The sequence below is a fragment of the Ixodes scapularis genome, unplaced genomic scaffold, assembly GCF_016920785.2.
Source record: "Ixodes scapularis isolate PalLabHiFi unplaced genomic scaffold, ASM1692078v2 PGA_scaffold10__122_contigs__length_95168666, whole genome shotgun sequence".
Taxonomy (NCBI): Eukaryota; Metazoa; Arthropoda; class Arachnida; order Ixodida; family Ixodidae; genus Ixodes; species Ixodes scapularis.
In genome coordinates, this window is record NW_024609836.1 from 48,603,410 (window position 1) to 48,626,038 (window position 22,629).

Genomic DNA, 22,629 nt, shown 5'->3' on the forward strand with positions numbered 1-22,629 from the left:
AACAACAACAAAAAACGTGCTATTGTGAACGCTTGTGAGACATATCAGTGAGAGACACTTGTCAGAAAGGAAGAAGGATATTGTTTTCTTTCTTGCTAACAAGTTTGTGTCACTGCAATAGATGCTACATGGGTCCACAATGGCCTTTCTTGTTTTTACGACCTTAGGCTTAGGTGAGCGTCGGCTCATAGAGGAATTTCGTCTTTCTCAGTTATCTTTTGATCCGGGTAACGTCACGTTCTCAAATTTTCGCGTACTATCCCAAACGTCAACGTCACATTCTCAGAGAGCTTGAGCTTCCTGCGATCCATGTATTATACACACGGGCCAAAAAACACGGCTCCGTTTTCTTAGGAGAGAGAGAGATAAAATTTTATACCTTAAAGCCTTTCGTCCAAGGCATCTTCATTCAGTCCTTTTCCCCGAGGATTTCGCTTTTTAGTTCCGTCAGTGCGGTTCATATGGTTCACTTTGTGCCCATCTGGGGGTGATCCACTCCTCCTAAGTGGATGGTCTGAGGGGTTAGGGTGACCGGGTAAAGTATATTAGTGCTGTGTCATTTGTTGCTGGGCATTCCCAGAAGGCGTGCTTGTTGTTTGGCTCCCTGTACTACCGCGTGAGTCAAATGGATTGTTAGCCCTTTGAAGTCATGGCGTAAATCGGTTTCTTAACGTAACGAGCTAAATTTGTGCACCCACCAGAGGCAAATACTGACTTTTCTAGTGAATTTACCCGTGTCCTGGCGCTACTGTGTTCTCGTTTTCCTAATTCTCTCCTAATAATTTTTGGCGATTTTAATTTTCCGAGCATTTGCTGGTCAACTCTATCCGTTAGGGATGGCCATAGTGAATCGCATAATTTCGTCCACTCTTCTCTCGACTTTTCCCTGGTTCAGCTAATTACTCATCCCACACGGCGGTCGGCCACATCAGCTAATATTCTAGACCTAGTATTTACCAACAACCCTGATATATTTTCTGAAATTACTCATCTTGACGGGCTTTCTGACCACGACGTCCTTACTGGAAGCGTCCGGATTTTCCCTAACAAGCGCAAAACTACCAACAAGCAAATAAGGTGCTATAATACAGGTGATTACGATAGCATTAATAATGAATTCCTGTCATTCTCAAATAAATTTTTGGAAGGGTATTTATCCCGGTCCGTGGAAGATAATTGGCTCATGTTTAGAAATGTACTTACCAATTTAATCAACAGGTTCATTCCTCTTATCACCATCAAAACTGTAAACACCGCTCCGTGGTATAACCAACAGCTTCGGCGCCTCAATAACAGAAAGAAGAGACTTTACCGCCACGCCAATAAAACAGACCCCCTTTCAGTTTCCTGGTTACGCTATAAAACATGTGATAAGGAATATCACTCACTGCTTACAACAACTAGACGTCATTTCTTCAAACATGATTTATCGTCTATGCTACTAAATAACCCTCGGAAATTTTGGCGTGTCATTAATCCTATTGAGCATCCTGATATCGTCCTTACCGCCAGTAATAATGACGTCATTCCCATGTCTCAGTGCGCACAGGTTTTTAACGACGCATTCATATCAGTATTCACATGTGAAGACATCTCGTCATGCCCGAAAGTTAACCTCATTCCTGATATCAGCATGCCAGAAATAATAACTGAAGCGGGTATATACTCCTTACTAAATAAACTCAAAATTTCTACTGCTTCTGATCATGTCGGCTTTAATAATAAGATACTAAAGAATATATCAGCTAGCATCTGTCCCATACTGTCAGCCCTTTTTCACAAATGTTATCGTTAGGTTGCATCCCACATGACTGGCGAATCGCAAAAGTAATTCCCATCTTCAAGTCTGGTGAACGCTCATCGCCATTAAACTATCGTCCCATCTCGTTAACCAGTACCATTTGTAAACTTCTTGAACATATAATACACACACAAGTAATTAACTACCTGGAAGATCATAACATCATACATAAATATCAGCATAGTTTTCGCCGAGGATACTCATGTGACACGCAGCTCGCCGGCTTCATTCATGACATACATTCAGCTCTTGACGGTGGATCCCAGGTTGATGCTGTTTTCCTCGAGTTTTCTAAAGCTTTTGACCGTGTCCCTCATCTCCGGCTTCTAACCAAACTGTCCAGGCTTAAGATTCACCCTAACATTTTGGCCTGGGTAAAAGATTTTTTTTCGTCTAGAAAACAGTTCACGTCCGCTAACAATTGTAACTCTTCCTTCAAACCAGTAACCTCGGGAGTCCCACAGGGTAGCGTACTAGGTCCACTACTGTTTCTAGTCTACATTAATGACTTGCCATCCTGTGTCTCATCCCGAATTAGAATTTTTGCTGACGATTGTGTAATTTACCAAATAATTTCCTCTGTCAATGACCAGAAAGCTTTGCAAACTGATCTAAATGCTATTAATGCATGGTGCTCTTCCTGGCTAATGACCCTAAATTGCTCTGAAACAAAGTTTATGTCTTTTACTAATCACGTACCCCGGATTCCTACCTCCTATGTGTTAAATAATAATACTGTTGACCTCGTCTCCACTTATAAATATCTTGGAATTCATTTGCAACCTGATCTGTCATGGCACTACCATATAAAGCTCACCCTGGCGGCTGCTAACCGCTCTTTCGGATTTCTCAAGCGTAACCTTAAACAGGCTCCTCCTAACATACGCAAACTTGCCTCTTCCACACTAATACGTCCAAAATTAGAATATGCATCAGCCATTTGGGATCCCGAACATGCTTACATCATAAACGACATTGAATCACTGCAAAATCGTGCCGCTCGCTTCATATTTTCAGATTATTCACGTCATTCCAGCGTCACAGCACTAAAACGCCGAGCAGAGCTACCCGAACTACTCCATCGTCGCAAACTTTCACGCCTATCTCTTTTCCATAAACTTTACCACCACGCGTCACTTCACGGTGATTTCTTCGAGCCACCTGCCGTTATTTTTCCACGCCGCGATCACCCCTACAAGGTTAAACGCGTAACCTCTAAGTCATCTGCCTTTTCCCGGTCATTCATTTCACGTACCACAATTGATTGGAATAATCTACCATCGCACATTGCCTCAGAAAAAGACACCACGAAGTTTCAAGAACAAATTCAAAATACTGATGCCATCAAACTTTTGCTGTTTTACATTGTTGTTTCCTCTTTTCCGGAACGTGCAGAGCAAATGTGTACTATTTTGTTTTTACCTTGTCTCAGCTTTATTGCAGTGTAATGAGTGAGTGTATGTTTTTTTATTCGTTTTTGAGTGTATCCTTTATTTGCTTTTTATTATTAAGTGTATTGATTGTTTTCTAGTATTCTCATATGTTGTTCAATGTGCACTAGTTCCTATTGGAACGATTTATGTACCCCCCCTATGTAATACCCTCTCACGAGGGCCTTTAGGGGTAATATGAATAAATAAATAAATAAATAAAAATGGCCGTCGGTTGCAGTGGAGACAAAGGCCATTGTTGTTGACATCAAGATGCAGCGATGCATGTCACTGCGGACGAAAAGACGTGACTGAAATAGTTGAAGTTAATGGAACCCACTTGGGGGCGCAAGTCGCCGCCATATCCATTCGTCCATTCATCCATGCATTCATCGCACGTGGAAATGCTTCATCTCTCACATAGCTGGTTTTCGCGCATGTGCTGTTTGTTTCTGCCCGTTTGTAGGGATATATTGGGCTCGTATTACGATGCTCTCTCGATCTACAAAGTGGTCCCTCAATTTTAACCTGACGACATCATAGAAGTGTCACGCTGTCGCCGACCGCGATCCTGGCGGTGTAACAGCAGCGGATTTGGCAGACCTGCTGCACGTCGCTAGTTGTCCAGTTGTCGTCTAGTCGTCGTCTAAAGTTGAGCGGGCCAAGGCAGCAGTGGCCGGCACTGGAGCCTTGAGCTAGGGGTTCCCCCCATCTTCGGATATTTTGATATTTAAATAAAAATTAACATCATGATCATCTCCAGCTTAACATTCCACGCAAGCTTTGGCAGTTAGGTGTTGGGATGGATGGATGGATGGATGGATGAATACGGCTGAGCCCTTTGGATCGGGCGGTAGCTTACGCCACCTAGCCATTTTGTTTTACCATTTAAGCTTAGAATATTTAAATGTGAAATCTATATTCACTCCGCAGTGCAAAGAAAGTGAGGCTATGAAACCCCCTTGCCATCAGTGAATAAAGAAATACCTAGTTTTCTCTCGATTTCTGCCACCATTCACTTAATCTTTGCTTGGTAATCTCTACAGTCTTGAAATCCACTCTCCCTTCGCTGTCTCTAAAACCCAGTGACTCTATTAAATCTATGTTGTCTTCGGTAGGCATAGGGTGAAGCCCTTTACAGTAGAGTATCAAGTGCTCAGCCGTCTCGTCCTCCTCTCCACAAGCAGTGCACACTGTATCCATTTCCTGGTACTTCACTCTGTATGTTCTGGTTCGCAGAACGCCCGTCCTCGCCTCAAACAGCAATGAGCTTCCCCTAGAATTGTCATAAATGCTTTCTTTGGCAATAACTGTTTTGTTTAATCTATAGCTTTCCAGAGCCGTCTTTGTGTGCATTCCCTCTAACCACCGATCTCTTACTGTGGCCTTAACTTTCTTCTTAACTGAGACTTGCTCTTCCGTATCTTCGCTATAGCCCAAAAACTTTCCTCTTAATTTCCTAGTGCGCTGTCTCCACTTTGTGTCTACACTCCTCATGTATGGGACGCTGCGACGACAGCGCCACTCGCGGCTCTCTCGTGCATTTTTTCCGGAACTTCTAAGTCCAACCGCTATAATGGCGAGATCCGACAGCATGGCACCGGAGATTTTGTGAAAGTCATATCTCGCCACTTCGGGGCTGCTATCGACGCACGGGCGGAATGGGACGCGTGACGCACCAGTCGGAGACGCGTTGCGGGCACGGACCCATATCTTTCCAGTGTGTCCGTTATTTACGGTGGCGTTATTTCCTTGCCTCTGTTCGCAGTTTGGTGGACTACATTGTGCTGGAGACGCACGTGAAACAGTTCCCGGACAGCTGTATCGCCATGTTTCCGACGGCCTTCAATGAGTCCCGTAACCCGAAGGTCCTCCAGTTGACGAAGAACCTTTTCCCGGTCAGCTGTCCCTTTTTTCTATCTCAAATTAACGAGGAGTTCGTGGCCTTTTTTGTGAAGATCAAACACCTTCCCTATTTCTTATGGTAACACATCTAGGCTGTCGCAAAACATTTCGCTCTAAACGCGCCGGAAAAATTGGCGCCTGCGCATGGAAAGCTGAATTTTTCCCCGAATATGTGCCAAGCAGGTCAGTTCTATTGTGTGAAATTTTAAAGCGCAGTTCCTTTCCTATAAAATAAAAAAATAAATAAAACAAAATAGAGCAATAAACTTGCCAAAGTCAAGGTTAGGCGCGTTCGCAGACGACCTAGTTAGCGAAGCTATTTACTTGTGGCGCCATCTCCCAAAAGCCGTAGCGAGCAGACGACAGAGTGCGTCGTCTGCTCGATGTGCCTATCGGTAGATTGCGCCACAAGTAAATAGTGTCGGTAACTCGGTCGTCCGTAAACGTGCAATCTTGGCCTTAGGAAATGTTTTGCTCTCCTTTTTTACAAAAACAGAACTGCTCCTTGAAATTTCACATGGTAAAACTGACCTGCACAGTGGAAATTTGGTGAAAACTGCAACTTTCTATGTGCTGGTGCCGATATTTTTTTTTTCGGGTCGTTTTACAGCGGACGGTTCACTGGGGACACCCTGTATATAGTCCCTGACATCTTAAAAAAATGCGGGGCGTGGAGTGTTTAGAGTCCCTTATCAGCACACCGCAGGCGCAGCCAATGAGATTGCAGCATTAGTTAATAAGGAAGCAGAATAACGAATCACAAAGCAAGTAGTACGAACATAATAAGTCACGTCCTGCGTTTCTTAAGCTGTCAGTGACTATGCGGAGCGCAAGTTTGCCTGCTTCTGTCGAAACGTCAAGCTCTGATTGGCTCCGATTGGAAGGATAGTGGGTAGACCTCAAAGCCATGCAGCTAGGCATGCAGCTAGCATTGACGGTCTACCCACTGTCCTTCCAATCAGAGCCAATCAGAGCTCGGAGTTCTGACGTCACCACCGGAACCCCTGCACAAATTGATCCAAATTTGCTCGTGCCACGCCCACGCCATTTCATACCGAAAAACTCGGAAAATGACGGAATGTCAAAAATGTATTTGAGATAATGAGTACAAGATACTCAGAAATGTAATTAAAATAGAGTATCGAATACTCTCAATTAAAAGTATTTGCAAGATACCAAGATGCATCAAAACGTATTTGAAATACAGTATCTTGAGTAGAGTATTTGAGATGGGCACAAGTCTGTTCCAGACTAGACGTACCGGATGCCGGAAAAATGGAGACAATAGGCTTCTGAGCATATTCGATCGAGCAGCCTAGCCAATCCAGTAGTAATTGGCGGACCACTGATATGTACGCGAGGCTTAAAACGGGCCGTGTCCTTCAAATAAATTCCGTCCAACGGCGTAAATATTGTAAAATATGTTTTTGGTTCTAAAATATTAAAAAAATACGTGTCCCAGTTATGCCTATAAAAAAAGATAAAAAAAGAAAAAAAAGAAAGAAGCGCTTTTTGCATTTTAGTGTCCCTTTAAAGTGAAACGGAGTGTAGCTGCCTCCATGCGGGCAATGTACAGGGAGGTGCAGATAAAAAAGAACCGTGTTTTTCGGGCCGGGAATAAATGAACTGCGCATCACAGAAAGCTCGAACAAAGCATCGTATGTGCCTGTCTAGAAAATAAACTAATCTGGTATTATCAGAAAATAAAAAAAAGAACACACAAAAAACTTATTTATAACATCTTGCAATGACGCGAAATGTAGCAACAGCATAAAAAGACTTAAGTGAAAGAAGAAACAGGTTCAAGTGATATTTCAAAATTTTTGCTTGTAGTCCCCGCTGATAGAGCTCCAGTTGGCGAGGCTGCCGAACGATGGCGCCACACGCCCGCGAACTGCATACGTAGGCTCAGCGTCGTACTTCGACGCTTGGAGGTGCTTTCAAATGGGTTAGTTGCTTTGACATATCTTGTAAGGAACATGCCGCGCTAAAAAGACATGTAGAACAAAAAACAAAAAAAAAAACAAAAACAGAGTAGAAAAAAAAAACAGAAAAGAGCGACAACGAGACAAAGGTAAGATATCAGACTAATAAACGCAAATCAACACCTGTTTAAAACCTCAATCCCATCAGCTCAGCAGTAGGTCAACATAGGCAATGGAAGTAAAGCAATACAGCTGGTCCCATATGACATCGTGTGACCTTGTGCAACGCGCATGCGCAGAGGGGTGCTCTGACGTTCATGCCTCATCTCCCGTCGGGCAAGGGCAAGGCAAAGACGTGCGTGTCCATCCTGATGGCGGTCTTCATGTACGTCGTGCCCCAGGGACTTCTGCACGCGCCTTCTCAGGACTGCATAGACTTCTCCTGGTGCACCTACTCGGAAGTGCGTACTAAAGTTCATACTTACTTCCCTCTATAGCGTGCACGCGCTTTGGCAGCGCGTGCACGGCTAAAATACATTACTACTTTCTCATCCTGTCCGTGAAGTATTCGCCTCGAGATCGAACCGTGTCGCCACCGTGCGGCCGAAATTGGAAACGCGCGAAAGCGGGGATACCGCCGTGCGTCGTCTGCTACGGGCGCACGCTCAGAAGCATGGATCTTGACGACGCAAGCCCGTTTCAGGCTGAGCTTGACATTCCTTATATAATGCTTTATGTTTTCGTTGCCGTTTCTTCTTACTAAAGATTGTGTCATATCGTTTCCCATGCGTAGAAATTCAGCAAAGCGATTATTATTAAGTCGGAAGCTTCCATAATCTTAGTGTGTTGGTTTGTATACATTCGCTGGTCCCACGTATTTTTGTTATCTCGCACAAACCGTGGCTTTCATAAAGCATTGAATGTTGAGTGGGTCTGTGGTTTGATTAGAAAATTAACCCGACTGATCGCTATCCTTTCATAGACTAACCAATCAATAAATCCTTGTGCTGATTTTTCGCCGGTCATATTGCGTGAAAGACGTTAAAACTACACATCTTTTTACTAGTTTCACTATGCCATAAATGGCATATTGCATTCCCCTTCTAAACTTCACGTTGTGAGTTCTATATAAATATGAACACGGGAAGGCCTTTTAAAATGAAGTATTTTTTAAGTTATTATTTAAACAGTATGATCACCCTCTGTGAAATGACAAGCACGCTGAAGTGGTTTACCGTGCAAGCCAGTGCCACAAAAGAAATGAAAATGTCAAAAATATTAAAGCAGGCATTTTTTACTCCTTGTTGACTTTTTCCAGCACAAGACTCCAATTAACCGGCAAAACAAAATTGCGATTAAAGCATTACTTGAATAATCTGAAAGTTAATCGATGAACTGTCCAGTCCCGATATCCTGAGGGCGGAGGGTGATTGGAAAGTCTCGTAAAGGTCACTAGCCCTCATCAGTCAAAGAGTGTCACTGCGGCCGATGCTGTCTGTGTCGTGGTGCGCGTCGTTTGTTGGGGTTGCAGAGTCTACTGTGTTTGAATACAAGATTATTTAGCCAGGAATTTATAGTATGAGCCTCTTGACATCCGCGGCCCTCACCAAGAAAATTGAAGCGGGTGAACCCAAACTACCGAGAAAAGCATTTCATAACAGGAACATTGCTGCGTTGCTCGGTTACACCCGTTTATTACAGTCATGGCAGATATATTAGAACAGCTTGTTTCACTTGTTTCAGTTGTCCTGCCAACCGTGCAGTTTGCAGATTTCACCAAGAAGAGACACTCTCTCCTCATCGCAACGCAGTAGATTTGTTCAGACTCCAGGAATGTTACCTACACTACGGCACAGTAAAAGGGCAGAGGAACTCAATAGCATGGTAATTTCCAATACAGCGCTAACTTATCTTCATTCTAAATATTTATATTACTGCAAAAGCTAGAAGTTAAAAAAAAAAGCATACAAGCTTCGATTTCTCAGCTCACAGTACCAGTATTGTGTTATCTGGGTTGGAATTTATTGTTTTTTTTTAATTGCCACGTTGATGAACCGATACATCCATTTTAGAAGAAACAAATATTTAACCTAAATATTCCAGTTCAGGCGGAGACAGGCATCAGTCGTGGTGATCCATGCTTTTCAACGTCTGCCCAGAGCAGACGACGCGCCCTCAGAAGCGATTATATAAATTTAGGCCGCACTTTGGCAACACGATTCGATCTTCACCGAAGCACCGAACAGTACTGCATCCTTTTCCGCTATAATTGTTTTCCCACCGATAGTATGCGACAAAATAAACGCAAGAATATACGCCGTCTCGCGCGCGAACGTGGAGAGCCTATGGGGCGGCCGTTCTCCTATCCCCGCTTTGATGATGATGATAGCGCGACCGTAGCGCCACCTCTAGGTCGATCTCGAGGCCAATACAGAGTGTCCACGAATCCCGGGGCCGCCTTTAAAGTGAGAGCATAAATCGACTTGGTGACGTATCGCACAACGATTTACTACAGAGGTGTCTGAAGGTGGTGCAAGCATCGCATGCAAATTTCTACGATCACACTAAAGTAGATAAAACATTAAAAAAAATACTTTTTTTTTTTTTTTGCTTACGGTGCCCGTTTGCTATCTACGCTCCCCCTGACTGGCGCAACAACCGACAGATGGCGGCAGCGGCTTTGTCGTCAGCTTAGAGAGCCCGGATTTCCATTAATTTTTTTCTTACAACATGCATTTCGTGCGTGTAACACATGAGGGTGAAAGCAAGAATTTTGAAGAAGTCGGGATAATATACATTATCTCTAATGACATATACATTCATCTAAGCAAACATATAGACAGCAATAGATGTTGTGATATAAAGGATATGTACAAATATAGAATAATGTTAACAAGTTACCTGTCCATACTAGAAATTTAAATACGTTGAATAATATAAAATATGAAACGCTCTGGAAAGAATGGATGCTTTTTTCGCAACTCAGTGAATCACAAGCACATTAAAGCAATTATTCGAAATACAAAAGTCATCGAGGAAATGTCAAAATAAAAAATAACCTCTTCACTACTTACTTTAAACAACATCCTATCTGAAAGAGTGACAACATTTTCAGGGAGACCATTCCAGTCCTTTCGCTGCAATAAATATCACGAAAAGACCATAAGCGAGCAATTTTTTTTGTTTGTTTTCTTAAAATATTAGTCGAAAGTTTTTCTTCACATCTGTGACGCGTGTTTGGGGAGGGTACTCGTGACAAAGGAAACGTTCAGCTTTGTTTTGGAAAGCTTTTTGTTGTAGTGTTAAATAGTTTCAGTATCGATTTAATAGTATGCAAGCACATTTTAGTTTAGGAAAAATAATTGTTTTATATATAAGAAAAGTTCTGTTGTCTTAAAAGTGAAATAAATGTTTCGCTGGAAAAAATAAAACAGTTTCTTAGTTGCATCACCGATTGTGTGCGGTATATGCATTTTACAGAACAAATTGTGGGTGAAATGTACTCCTAAATATTTATATAAAGTTACATTTTCAATATCTTGGTTTAAAACTGAATACGGGAAAGATGTTGTTTTCTTATTTGTAACTGTTAATAGACGAGATTTACTTGAGTTGATTTTCTTTTGCCAAGTAGCGCATCACTCGTTGATTTTATTGAGGCCAGTATGAAAAGCTACGTGATCACTGGGAGATGCAATTTTAAGGTACAGCGCACAGTCATCGGCGAATAGCCGGATGGTGGAGTCAATGATTGATGGGACTTCATTAATATATATTGAAATTAAGAAAGATCTTAGAACACTTCCCTGAGGCACTTCAGATATAACGGGTACATGGGAGGAGGCTGCATTATTTATCATGACTGATTGAATTCTGTTGCCAAGAAAGGCCGATATCCATTCAGTTCTAAATGAGTCAGTTTTAAGTTGACAAAGTTTTGAAATCAATCGTTTGTCTGGTGCTGTATCGAATGGCTTCGCAGAATCATTAAACATAACATCTGTTTGCACTCCTGCATGTGTATTAAAATACAAATCATGGAAAATTCGAAGAGTTGGGTGTTGCGCAAATATGTTTTTCTGAACCCGTGTTGGTTAGGAAAAAAGTAATGGATTTAATCTAAATATTCCATGATGTTGGTAAATATGGCATGTTTCATTAGTTTAAAGGGTATACATGTGAGAGATACGGGACGATAATTAGAAGGATTTGATATGCCACCTGATTTAAAAATGGGATTAACAATTGCAGAACGCCAATCGAATGGAACATCCCCGAAGTTGAAGCTCTGGTGCAATGGTTTAGATCACAAACATGATATAAAACTCCTGGGGCGCAGTTTGTCGGGAGTGGTTCTATTCTCTTTTGAAAGCCACCGCTATTGAACTCGATAGGGGACATGCTAACGACAGGTCTGTTAGAAATTGGAGGAAAGAAAACTGTTTCCTGTGTAAATATGCTTGAAAAAAAAAGCTGCTGTTTTAAGGTCGTTCATTTGGCGTTGATAATCTGCTATGAACACTGGATCAATTCCAGTATGACTCGAATTGAGAGCCTTCCAAAACATACGAGGGCCAGTACAAAGAAGGGTTTATAGTTTTGTGCTATCAAACTCTTTCTTAGCTTTGTTTACTTCGATTTCGACTTGCCTCGAAAACACGCAAAAAGAGGTCCAATCATCATCGTCACCCGTCGCTTTCGATTTTGCGAATAGCCGTTTTTTTTCTTTTTAGCAAACGTTTTAAACTGGTTGTAAACCAATGATAGTTTGCATTTACTTTGGTATGGATTTTAGGGACATAGGTTGAAGTCAAGTGCTGCAATGTAAATTTGATTATGATGCACTTGTTAACCGAACGATGCGTTCAAACCAAGATATTGAAAGTGTAACTTTCAATATCTTGCATATACAAAATGCATAAACAGCGCATAATCAGTGATGTATCTAAGAAACTGGGATTTTTTAAAACTAAACCTTCATTCCGCTTCTAAGACAACGCTTCTTCCTTATCAAACAATCATTCTTCATAAACCAGAATATGCTTGCATAATATTTTTAAAATGACAATTAATGAGGCGGCGAATAACTGGAGAAACTAAAAATTAATTCTGACGAACTTGTGCCAAAACAAAATAAAGTATACTAGTCAAAGAACAAGGCTAGCTCCGCATTTCAGCTGTCAACATTAGTGCGAGCGTAGTCATTAATCTGCTTTTGATAGTTCCTGAAGCGCTTCAAGGTAAAATATGTATACATGCGCAGTGGCGTGATCACTAACAAGGTCGATAACATTAATTGAATTAACATATTCAGCGCTAGAGACTAAACACGTCTAGTGTTGCGCCTCCTTGTGTTGGAACTTTAACCACTTGTGTTAGTTGAAATGTTTGCAACAAACAAAAGAACTGGTTGAGGGAACCAGGATGCACACCATTCGGAAGGGACTGCATGTCTTCCAGTTGATTCCAGGATAATAAAAATCTCGATAAAGTATCAAAATGTCGTTTGAGTAAACACTTGTTGCTGTGCTCGAACAAGTGTAAAGGTGTTCGTTGAAGTCAACAGGCTTTATATTAGTCGGACGGTAACAGACGCCAATCAATGCGGGGTGGAAATCCAACTGCACCCGAATCCATAATATTTCTAGAGACGAATCTCACTTCACACGAAAAGAGCGAATTTCCCGTTCGACAGCAATCAATACAGCTCCTCCACCCGTAGAAGCTGGGGCCTTTCGGAAAGGTTGGTAGTGTTTACGTAAGCGTATTCTGTGTTCTGGACACTGCACGTTATCCACGTTTCGGCACCCGGAATAATACCAGGCTCTCAAGTCAAAGTAATTCACTTGAGTTTGTCTTGTTTTGAAAGTTAGCTGCGAAAGTTTGCAACAAAAAGGACAGCGTTGGTTCATTTCTACGACATGTGAGAGAAAATTGTGAGTTTTGAATGGGTCAATCGGTAGGACGTCCTCTCTCATGTTGCGGGCGTTTCTCATGATGAAAGAAATGACGCACAAAAAGACGAGGACGGAGACAGAAACGGAGCATGGAAGACAGACTGTGTTCTGTGTGTTGCTGTTGGATCACCGTAGAACTTTCGTTATCCTACACGTACGCTTCATTTCCGACACGCAATTTGTCGTAAGAGAGCTTACATCTGATGTTTTCTTCTCAGAATCGGGATGCAAACTCCCACAGCAAACTGCACCTTTGGTGAGAAATCCTCTGATATCCAAAATTTTGGAGATGATACATTTTTAAACTTGAAGGCATTCCTCAAAACTTCGTATTTGCTTTTAAAGCTCAATATTTTGATAATGATTGGTCGTGTCAAATGCTGGCTTCTTCTGACCAAGCCGATGAGTTATTTCACATTCGTCAACATTTTGGGTGATGTTTCCTCGAATGAAGTTGGAAACCAAGCACTCCGTTTGGCTCCATGATTCGTTTTCACTGTTGTTCAAGCCTTTCAGAATCAAGTTATTTCTTCGCATACGATTTTTGTATCGTCAAAACTTTCAGTAAGCACAGGTAAGTGGTCATGCACACTTTCAGACTCGCGCTGCATAGCGCCAAGAGTTTCGGTAAGGGTAGCTAAGCTCTGTTTGACGTTGGCAATTTCATTGATCTTTGCCTCCAATAATTTCCAACTGCTCGATTGGGGTAATGTAGTTTATGGACCACCTTTTCAATGCGGAGCGCAAGTTTGTCTGCTTCTTGCACAGGGGTTGCGATGATGTCAGAACGCCGAGCTATAATTGGATGATTGAAACAAAGCTAGTGGGTAGACCTCAAGACATCTAGCATTGAGGTCTACCCATTATCCTTTCAATCAGAGCCAATCGGAGCTCAGCGTCGTTCTGACGCCACCGCAACTCCTGCGCGAGAAGCAGGCGACTTGCTCTCCGCAAACAAGGTGCGAGGAGGTGCCAAAAACGCTGATCGTCTGCAAATGTTTCTGCCTTTACGCCTGCTTTCGTCCTCGCCACGCGAAAAAGCAGCGCATGCGCGCTTGCGACTAATGTTTGCCGGAGGCATCCACCATTAAATTTCAAACGCTCCCCATATGGTTTTGGAATGGAACCTCTCCTCAAAATGGGCCTCTACGTCAGTTTACTGCCCGGTGGCGCCAAAGCAGACAATATTTTCGAAATCTGAACTGCGCGCGCTTTTTGGGTGCTATGCTGGTTAGTGCATGATACCTTTTATTGTTCCCAATAAAACGAATTAACTGGAAACAAAGCAAATCAAATCAATGGTTCTTCAAGTAATTTCAGCTACATGTCGTTTGCTTTTGGCGCAACCGGGCAGCAAGCTGACGCCGGGGCCGCTGCGGCGGTCTGTCGGTTGTGGCGCCAGTCAGAGGGTGCGTGGGTAGCACGTAGAAATAACCAGTTATCGTGTTTTAAATTTTTACTCAGGTAATTTTTTTGAAATTTTTATGCAGTGCTTCTATCACGTTTGGGCGCCTCTGTGGTAAGTCTAGCATGATAAGTGTTCAAGTCGATTGATGCAGTCACTTGAAAGACTTCCCCTGGATTCGAGGGCACGCTGTAGAAAACTATCATGAGAACACACTGTGATTGCACTGCTTTGTCTATGTAGGGGTGGATCCAGAACTCCGTATATATATATATATATTTTTTTTTTGGGGGGGGGGGGAGGGAAGCCTTGTAAGGATATTATTTTCCCATTTGTTTTTGTGCACCGGGGGGTCCACCCATGTCAAATTGCCCTCCAAGAAGGGGGAGGCGTGGGGGTCGACCTCGTTTGGGGGGGGGGGGGGGAAGGGCGGCCGCCCCCGTCGCCCCCCCCCCCCCCCCCCCCCCCCTTGGATCCGCCACTCTGTCTATGTGAACGTTCGTAAAGGAACAATCGAATACCATAGAATGTTAAATAAACGCCTTTTAACGGTGGAGAGATGAAAAGGAAACGGAATAGAGGCGAAAATCAACTGGGGGTGGGCGTTCATTCGGTGTTTTACTGTAAATACGTAATGACACTGTTATTCTACAGATTTAGGGATTGACACAACGGGATGATGGCGAGTACGACGGGGATATTTTTTCAACCATGTTGATATTGATTACCGCAGGTTTGCCACGAAAAGCCGGCGTTCAGGTACTACGAATGGGCGGAAGCTGTGGTCGAGTCCATTCAGTCCCGGATGTACATGTTTGATGACGAGACTACCGTCGTCAACAAAGTAAGCTTGTTCCGCTCTATTGCTTGACATGACCGACACCTTGCGGAAAATATATTGTAAAGGGTTCTTCGTGTCTTAATTTCGAATCCTTGGTGCTTGAGTGCATCCATCAGTGAATCCGAAATTGGAGAGACGAACGGGTCATGAATTTACAGTGACCAATTGGTTTTATTTTTTATCTGAGAACGATGAATGTGGGGACGCTAATGGAGAGTAGAGGCGCCATTAACTGCGCCTCTTTTTATACTGCCTTCTCCTAGGGTGCACTATCCGAACAAAAATGGCATAACTGCTTTTCTCGCTTTCTCTGCGTATTCCTTTCACTTTCTTGAAAGATATAATTTACCTCTATTTCGATGAAGACAAGGCTTGTTTCAAACTCCTACTTCTAAAAAAAAAAAAAAAAAAGAGAAAAGAAAAAAAAAGATTGTGTGCATGTTTGTGTGGCAGGAGCACCTTAAAGTCATTTTCACTTGGAATCACGGCTCGTACCCCTGGCAGGTTGCCTCACTCACGTTGTGAAGGTTAGTCTAAGACAAGGCGTCCGCATACTACCGCAAGATTCGGCCATCGTACGTTCCGTGGTAAAGAGCAACGCCTGCTAGCGTGAGAGTTCAGAGACGCGAAGCTGCTTTTATTCGGCAGTATACAAACTAGAACGGCGGGTGGACTAAGCTTCCAGAACTATACTTCCATTCACATTAGGCCCGACCGCAACCGACAGAGAACCCGATGGATGAAGTCAAGCCGCGCCAAAAAGTGAATTATCGTGGCGCTCGTAGTTTTTGCGCGTTTACCATTACCAGCTCAACGAATCTCTCTCACACACACACACACGCACACAAAGAAAAACGCAGACGCAGAATCATCATTCACTGTGTCTGATACGTTTAACCGGGGATAGCTAGCAGGCAAAGACGATGAACGTCATGACGGTGTACTCTTGACTGCTCCATTGGCTCTATCGGATGACAGAGTTGAATGCGGCCAGATTTAATGTGAAATGGAGTTTAGGAGTGCGTGCCCCTAACCTTGCACTGGTGTTATATATATTTTATGGTGCGGGCGCTTGATTTTTGATGTGAAGCATGAGCAGGCACGAGGGAATCGGAAGATGGCTGAAAGGAAACAATAAATGAATAGAGGGCCCACTGTGCGTCGTTTTACTGACTATGGCATTCGAGGCGAATGGCCCCGATTAAGATAACTGGAGGAAGTAGGCATTACCTAGCACTCTCAGATTTTTTTATAGACCTTTTCATCTCAGTAGTTACCTGCCCGGTGGACAGGGGCCGCTGAGACACGCGGCACAATGACGTGGCTTCAATTTGGTTGGTTTCCGTTTCAGCGTGCTCGCGGTTGTGTTTGTGTGATACGTCGTTTTCGCTTAGTTTTGTGGTAGAAATGTACCCCTTGTGGTACATAATTAATAATACAGCGGTGATGAGCCACCTTGAGAACGACGAAGTAGTTACGAGCTTAAACTGTGGACGTTTTAGCGAACAGCTTCGTCTGATCATGATCCTCGGTCGGCCAGCTTCGGCGGTAAAAGTATTGAAATGGCACCGGGGGAGGTTTAGCGATGTCTACGGCCGTACTGGACGTATCTGCTGATACTAGTTTTCACAAAAATAAACTAATGACGAGACTAATGGATAGAGTCGGTGAAAAAGCAGGTCGACGTCCTGACTAACAGTGTGGTGAATTGCGCAGAACAGATGAGCCTTCAAGTTTAGTGCTCACTGTTTAGTATTGTTTCCATCGGTCTCTTTAAAGAAATTAAGTATCCGAGGGATGTTTCGATGGTGCTTCCTAAGCCGAACCGGACATTTTATCAACTGTCAGCCCTGCTGAAGTGTTCATAAACAGCATTTCGCAATGTTGACATTGAGAAACTATTTGTTATACGGACATTTCCTTACAACGTATTGATAATGTTAGGTAAGGGACGAACCCGTCAATTCAAGTCTGACGTCTGTCTTCCGTATACATTGAGGAATAATATTAAGTGGCGCAGGATAATTGCCTTCCAGCAAGTTTGGCTCAAGTATGTGCAAGGCACCACCTCATGGATTTGTTTAGACGGATCTTTGTTTGTTTGAACAGATACACCTTTTTACATTCAACGACGTGGAGAGTAAATCCGGCATCGACAAAGCTGCACTCGAGTGATTTCCACTCAGACGGCTTTTTTTGGGCGTCACATATTGCGTACCTCGGGCGCTTTTTTCAGGCACTCACAAGCGGTCTTTGACATATATTTTACCCGGAAAGTCCCACCCTTTGTGTCTAAGTAAATTAATCGAATTGAATATCTTAAAAAAATTGGAAGACTGCAGACATGAGACCGAGCACAGTGTATAGTTTCTTTAAATTCATAAATAAGCAGATCGAGCGAATGTTTATAGTGCATAAGAAGTCCCCCTAATCTAAAGCAACTTTTGGGGATATTTTAGGAAGGCAGAGCACGGTGCTTTCAAGAAACACACTCCTTGCGTTGACTGCATTTGCCTTCTTTTTTAAGATCATAAATGCGTGATCCCAAATATACGTTGCGGTTCTTATTGCGCCACTATCACTTAGCCACCATCACTTAAGCGAATTCGCGCTATCAAAAATGTTTGACCTCGCAACCCTCGTGTGTTTTAGAGTCATTTACATACTCAATGTGCGCCAGTGCTAAGGCTGATCCCTTTCCTCACTCGTATCCGGTACCCTGACGGTGCAAATAGTCAAAACGTGCTATAAAATCAAGTGCAGGAGTTGTACACACAATTAGTTTGGCAGCGAAAATAAGTATCAAACTACACTTCACAAAGCAGGGCAAAAAAGCGCGGTAAAACGAGACGAAAAACACGGATACAACGTTTGCACATGGGCGCTGAGGGGAGAGAGGAGCGGCGATTTGAAGGCAGCAGTGTCACGTGATTCCAAGATGGCAGCGCCCATGCGACGGAGGGTGAAAAAGGTCAACAAGAGCTAACAGCTGTTATGGCTCTTCAAAATTCTCTCGCCACTAGATTGCGTGTCGTATTGACATGCCAAGTCAAATTAACTGTTTTTAAGAACACACACGGAGGATGGCAAGGAAAGCGTCTTGTGTAAAAAGAAACTTCTTTTGGGGTCATACGCGTAAAAATGATTTTATGCTGCCAGGAGAAAAAAAAAACAAAAAACAATGAAGGCTAGTTAGGGTTGCATCCGCGCTCAGCTGCATGAAAGCGTCCTCACATACGCTCTTAAAAAGGGGTGTATATATTGGATGGTTGAGCGTGTTGGCGTCTCAATTACAACAACGGAAGAGGAGCTAGGAGAACGAAGAGACGACACAGACTGTGTCGTCTGTTTGTTTTTCATGTCCCTCTTTCGCTATCGTAAAGGAGGATAACATTTCGGGGGATTAATTCAGTGCCCCAATAGTGAATCCCCGAAGGGGCAAAAACTGACTTTAGTCCCTCTTTTTTTTTTCTGTAGTCCTTTTAAATTATTTTTATATTAGACGACCTTTTCTTCCCTTTTGAGGAGTGGTTTTGCCACCTTTCATAGAGCTTCACTAAAACGAGGATTTACCTCTTTGGCTAATCAATTACGATGCCCGTTCTCACGATTGGAGAGGAACTTTTCTTCATATAGGAACCAATAATGTCGCAACAATAGATCCTATCCGAAATTCAGTCTGGCCCCTTCAATAACTCCGTCATCCAAGTGTATGCCATCTTTACCAACTTTCTTAGATCTATCAGCTGACAAGCTCCACGAAAGAGCGGCGTTCGAAAACTGTTGTTCTCTGTTTCCTGCACGCGAGCAGGTGCGAGCGGATAGTGTTCCTTGCGCCACCAACGACAGCGCCACCATTGGCAACTGAAAAAAACCGCTTCCGAACGACACTTTTTTTTAGGCAAACTTTTGCGCTTGGTTGTTTCCAGTAAACCCATAACAGAATTTCATTCCACCGCAACCAATGGGCATCCGAGGCTACACCGGTTCCGCCGCTTATGTACATATATGGTGGGCAGATATGGCAGCGAACGCCACCGAGGGTACGCGCCGAGGAAATTCGCCAGGCGTTCTATTAAAAATAAGAAGCTTTCCCGCTGACATTGGTCTATACCACGGTGTAAGATAATACTCTCCAGGTGAGGACAGCGCGCTTCTCGCGACGTGCCGATAAAGTTCGCTTTTCACTAGCGGCTCCGGCAGATGAGTCGTCGACCTGTGGGCACGTGAATGGGCACGGTGTAAGACGCAGGAGGCAGGCTGCAGCGCACAAGACGGCTCGTGCCGCCTCATGCTCCACACGCGCAGAGCTCCAGCGAGGTTGTCGCACGTGCAGAAAGACCACGGTGTACCGGGGTGTCATGGCAACGAGGTAATAGTTTTCGCTCTCACACAGTTTCGCCGTTTGGCCGCCGGCGACACTAGGGAGTTTTAGTAGATCGTATTCAAAGGCCCGCTACCGGTACGGGCGCGCGCTACAAAGCATGCATCGAAGTGGCAGCGCGAGCTCCCGCTACAGATAGCGTGGTCTCAAAACAGGATCTACTAAAACTCTCTACTGTCAGCCGCGGGCAGGGTGGCCGCGGAATGATGTAGCCTTGCGGATGCCCATCGAACGAACGCTATCTGATTCCTCGCGCCGCGCATTCAGCCCCGCTGTGTCCTCACCTAAAAAATTTATCTAACGCCGTGGTCTATACTCCATTCAACCTTTAAGCTGAGACTAAAAGCTCCGCCTTCAGCGCGAGCTCGCTGGCTTCCGGAATGCTTTGGTTGCGCGTGACTGCCCGCCCACGCTTGTGTTAGCACCAGCATAAGTTCGCGCTGAAGGTGGAGCTTCTAGTTTCAGCTTAAGGGTGGAGTATGGTAACGTTGACCTGTACATGCTAATGACGGCCATTTGATGGCTGATGAAGGATGAATTTGAAGACAGGCACCGATGCGGAGCCTGTACATTCCAGACGCTAGTTCGCAGTATTGTTGTTCCATGCTGTCCAATGTAAGCGCGATGAGAATTGTAAGATTTTATGATGCGCATTGGAGGACGTGATGCAAATCCTTGAAAACCTTGGCTTCGGCACGCTGCGGAAACATTCACAAAAATAAAGGCAAGTTCACGCAGCCCCGTTCTCTTACGTTGGGTTAGGTTACGAAAGCTTACATCTCCTTACGCCTCAAGTAACCGGGACATCTGTGCTTCATCTTAAGCGTGACCACCCGTTGAAGAAGATGGCCTGGCACGCGACATTCGAGACACGAATGCTTCGGTGACTTCTACGTGACAAAAAAAAAAAACGGTGCTGTGTTAACCACCCTTAAAGCTTGGGGGTGAATTTTATCAAAAGTTTGACTCCAGTAAGCGCCTCTTACAAACTGGTGGTTTCTTTACACCATCGAAACTAAAATAAATAGAGAAATAACCGTACAGCAAAGAACACCGAAACTTTCGTACGTCTGCCGTTGATGAATAGGTGCTAGAGTTTAACCTCCATAACATACAAATATTTAGACTGATATTTCAGTCACTAGTGCATTCCTGAAATGGTCTATCAAGTTTTTATTAGACACGAACTCGTAAATCAATGTTAAAAAATATTGGACATGATGAAAGGCTGTCATTCTATGCGGACATAAAAAACAACGAAAAAAACCTACATTTGAGAAACCGATTAATGATTTGTAGATAGTTAAACATATGTTGTGTTTCTCTTTGTTTTCGTTTAGAGTTTGTGCGATTATTGGGTCATCACACTTAATATTCGGTCGCGTACATAAAAAATAACGCATACATTCAAGATAATCATTCACATATATTATTGTGCGCTGCGACTGTTGCAGCGCTTTAAAGGGGGGTAGAGCTTCTTCAGGCGGCTTAGGCTGCCTTTTTTCACCTTTCCCAAACAAGATAGCCAAAATAATCATTGAATCATTCATTCATTTATTCATTCATTCATTAGTGGTATGTAACATACTAAATTTGGGAGTGACTTTCATCCCTTTGGGGGTCAAAGTCGACACTCATCTTGACTAGTGAAGAGGTCTTAACCTGAAGCCTGTCCGCTCCCAGGTGAGGAAAGTGCAGCAACTGAGTCCCAAGACTTGCATCTCCCTGTACCGCGCCGACTTGGACGACTACTCCGGCACCTGCAACCGGGGAACCCCGTTCCTGAGGGTGGCGGCGGTGCGCAGAGCGCTCGACGGCCAAAGGGCCTGAATCCTCTTCGGCTGTCGCCAACCGGTGGCGTTCGTCACCGCCAATTATGTCATGTCAATCGTCTCCGCTGCCAATGTGTTGTACACGAAGGAATGAAGCAGTCCCACCCACCAGTTGTTCACTAGTTCTTTTGCATGCTATACAGCACGAGCTAAAATGCAGGACCAACGCTCTCTGGAGCTCTAACCTCGCATCAGTAGCTTTAATCGTGCTCTAAGTTAAAAGGGCCATGCAACAATCTTTGTACCTTCAGACGATACTGCTTAGAAGTATTCCTTGGCATTCATAACCTGCCAGACACGCGCTAATAGACCGATCTCACCAAGCGTTCCACGCATGCGTGACGCCACCATAACTGTAGTTCGTAGGAGGCAGATGCCAGTTCACGCGACAGCTCATGCCGCCTCGTGCTCTGCTCACGCAGACCTCCAGCAGGGTTGTCGCGCGTGCAGAAAGACTACAGCTCCCACGATGCATGTCGGCAGTGGTGGCGTACTCAAACTAGCTGGTGAGATCGGTCTATTGTTTTCTTCACGCAATGGGGGAGTCGCAGAAAAAAATCCAGAAAATCTAAGAGTGTTCGCCGCTTCAATTCTCAGCAAGAACAAGCGGCCCCGTGATCTGGATTCGATTATATGCTGCCAATATTTATCATGTCTACGTTCTATGGTCGGCAATGCGCGAGGCACGCGTTGAGCTTCACACGTTGTTAAGGTTCGGCCATTTTCGTCATTGAAGCTTAATGCGCATTTACCTTGCGCCGGTACGAATTGAGCACGAGCCTTACTGCACGTCGACCGTGCGATACGATGCGAAACCTTAATGCATATCGAAGGATTGGTCGCCACTAGCCCCAATCGAATCCTCTCGCACCGCTCGTGCCCACTGTTTCAGCCGTATTTAAATATCGTCACCTAGGGGATCGCAAAGCGTGATGACGAAAGTCTGAAGATCAGTCACGTTGCGTGCGAGTATACTTGGGCCTCACCAGTGCCAGCACGCTTAATGTAAAGTGAGAAACACTCTTTCCAAATACTGTTGCGCGGGCCCTTGAAGGTGACATAAAAGCGTTGTTTCACTTTGCCCCGTGGCATCCGGAACTATTCGCGGCGAAAGGTAGGTTCAGATTTTCACACGCAAAAGCTGGATTT

General features: G+C 44.0%; 1 protein-coding gene across 1 annotated transcript in view; it reads left to right on the plus strand.

Annotated features, from left to right (window-relative positions):
• LOC8043911 overlaps positions 1-21,591 on the plus strand; it is a 35,313-nt gene extending 13,722 nt beyond the window's left edge. Inside the window, exons 6-9 of the mRNA XM_042288286.1 lie at positions 5,000-5,129; positions 7,361-7,522; positions 15,157-15,267; positions 21,332-21,591. Coding sequence (XP_042144220.1) covers positions 5,000-5,129; positions 7,361-7,522; positions 15,157-15,267; positions 21,332-21,478 — 550 coding nt within the window. The 3' untranslated portion in view covers positions 21,479-21,591. The remainder of the gene's footprint in view (positions 1-4,999; positions 5,130-7,360; positions 7,523-15,156; positions 15,268-21,331) is intronic.
• The last annotated feature ends 1,038 nt before the right edge of the window (positions 21,592-22,629 follow it).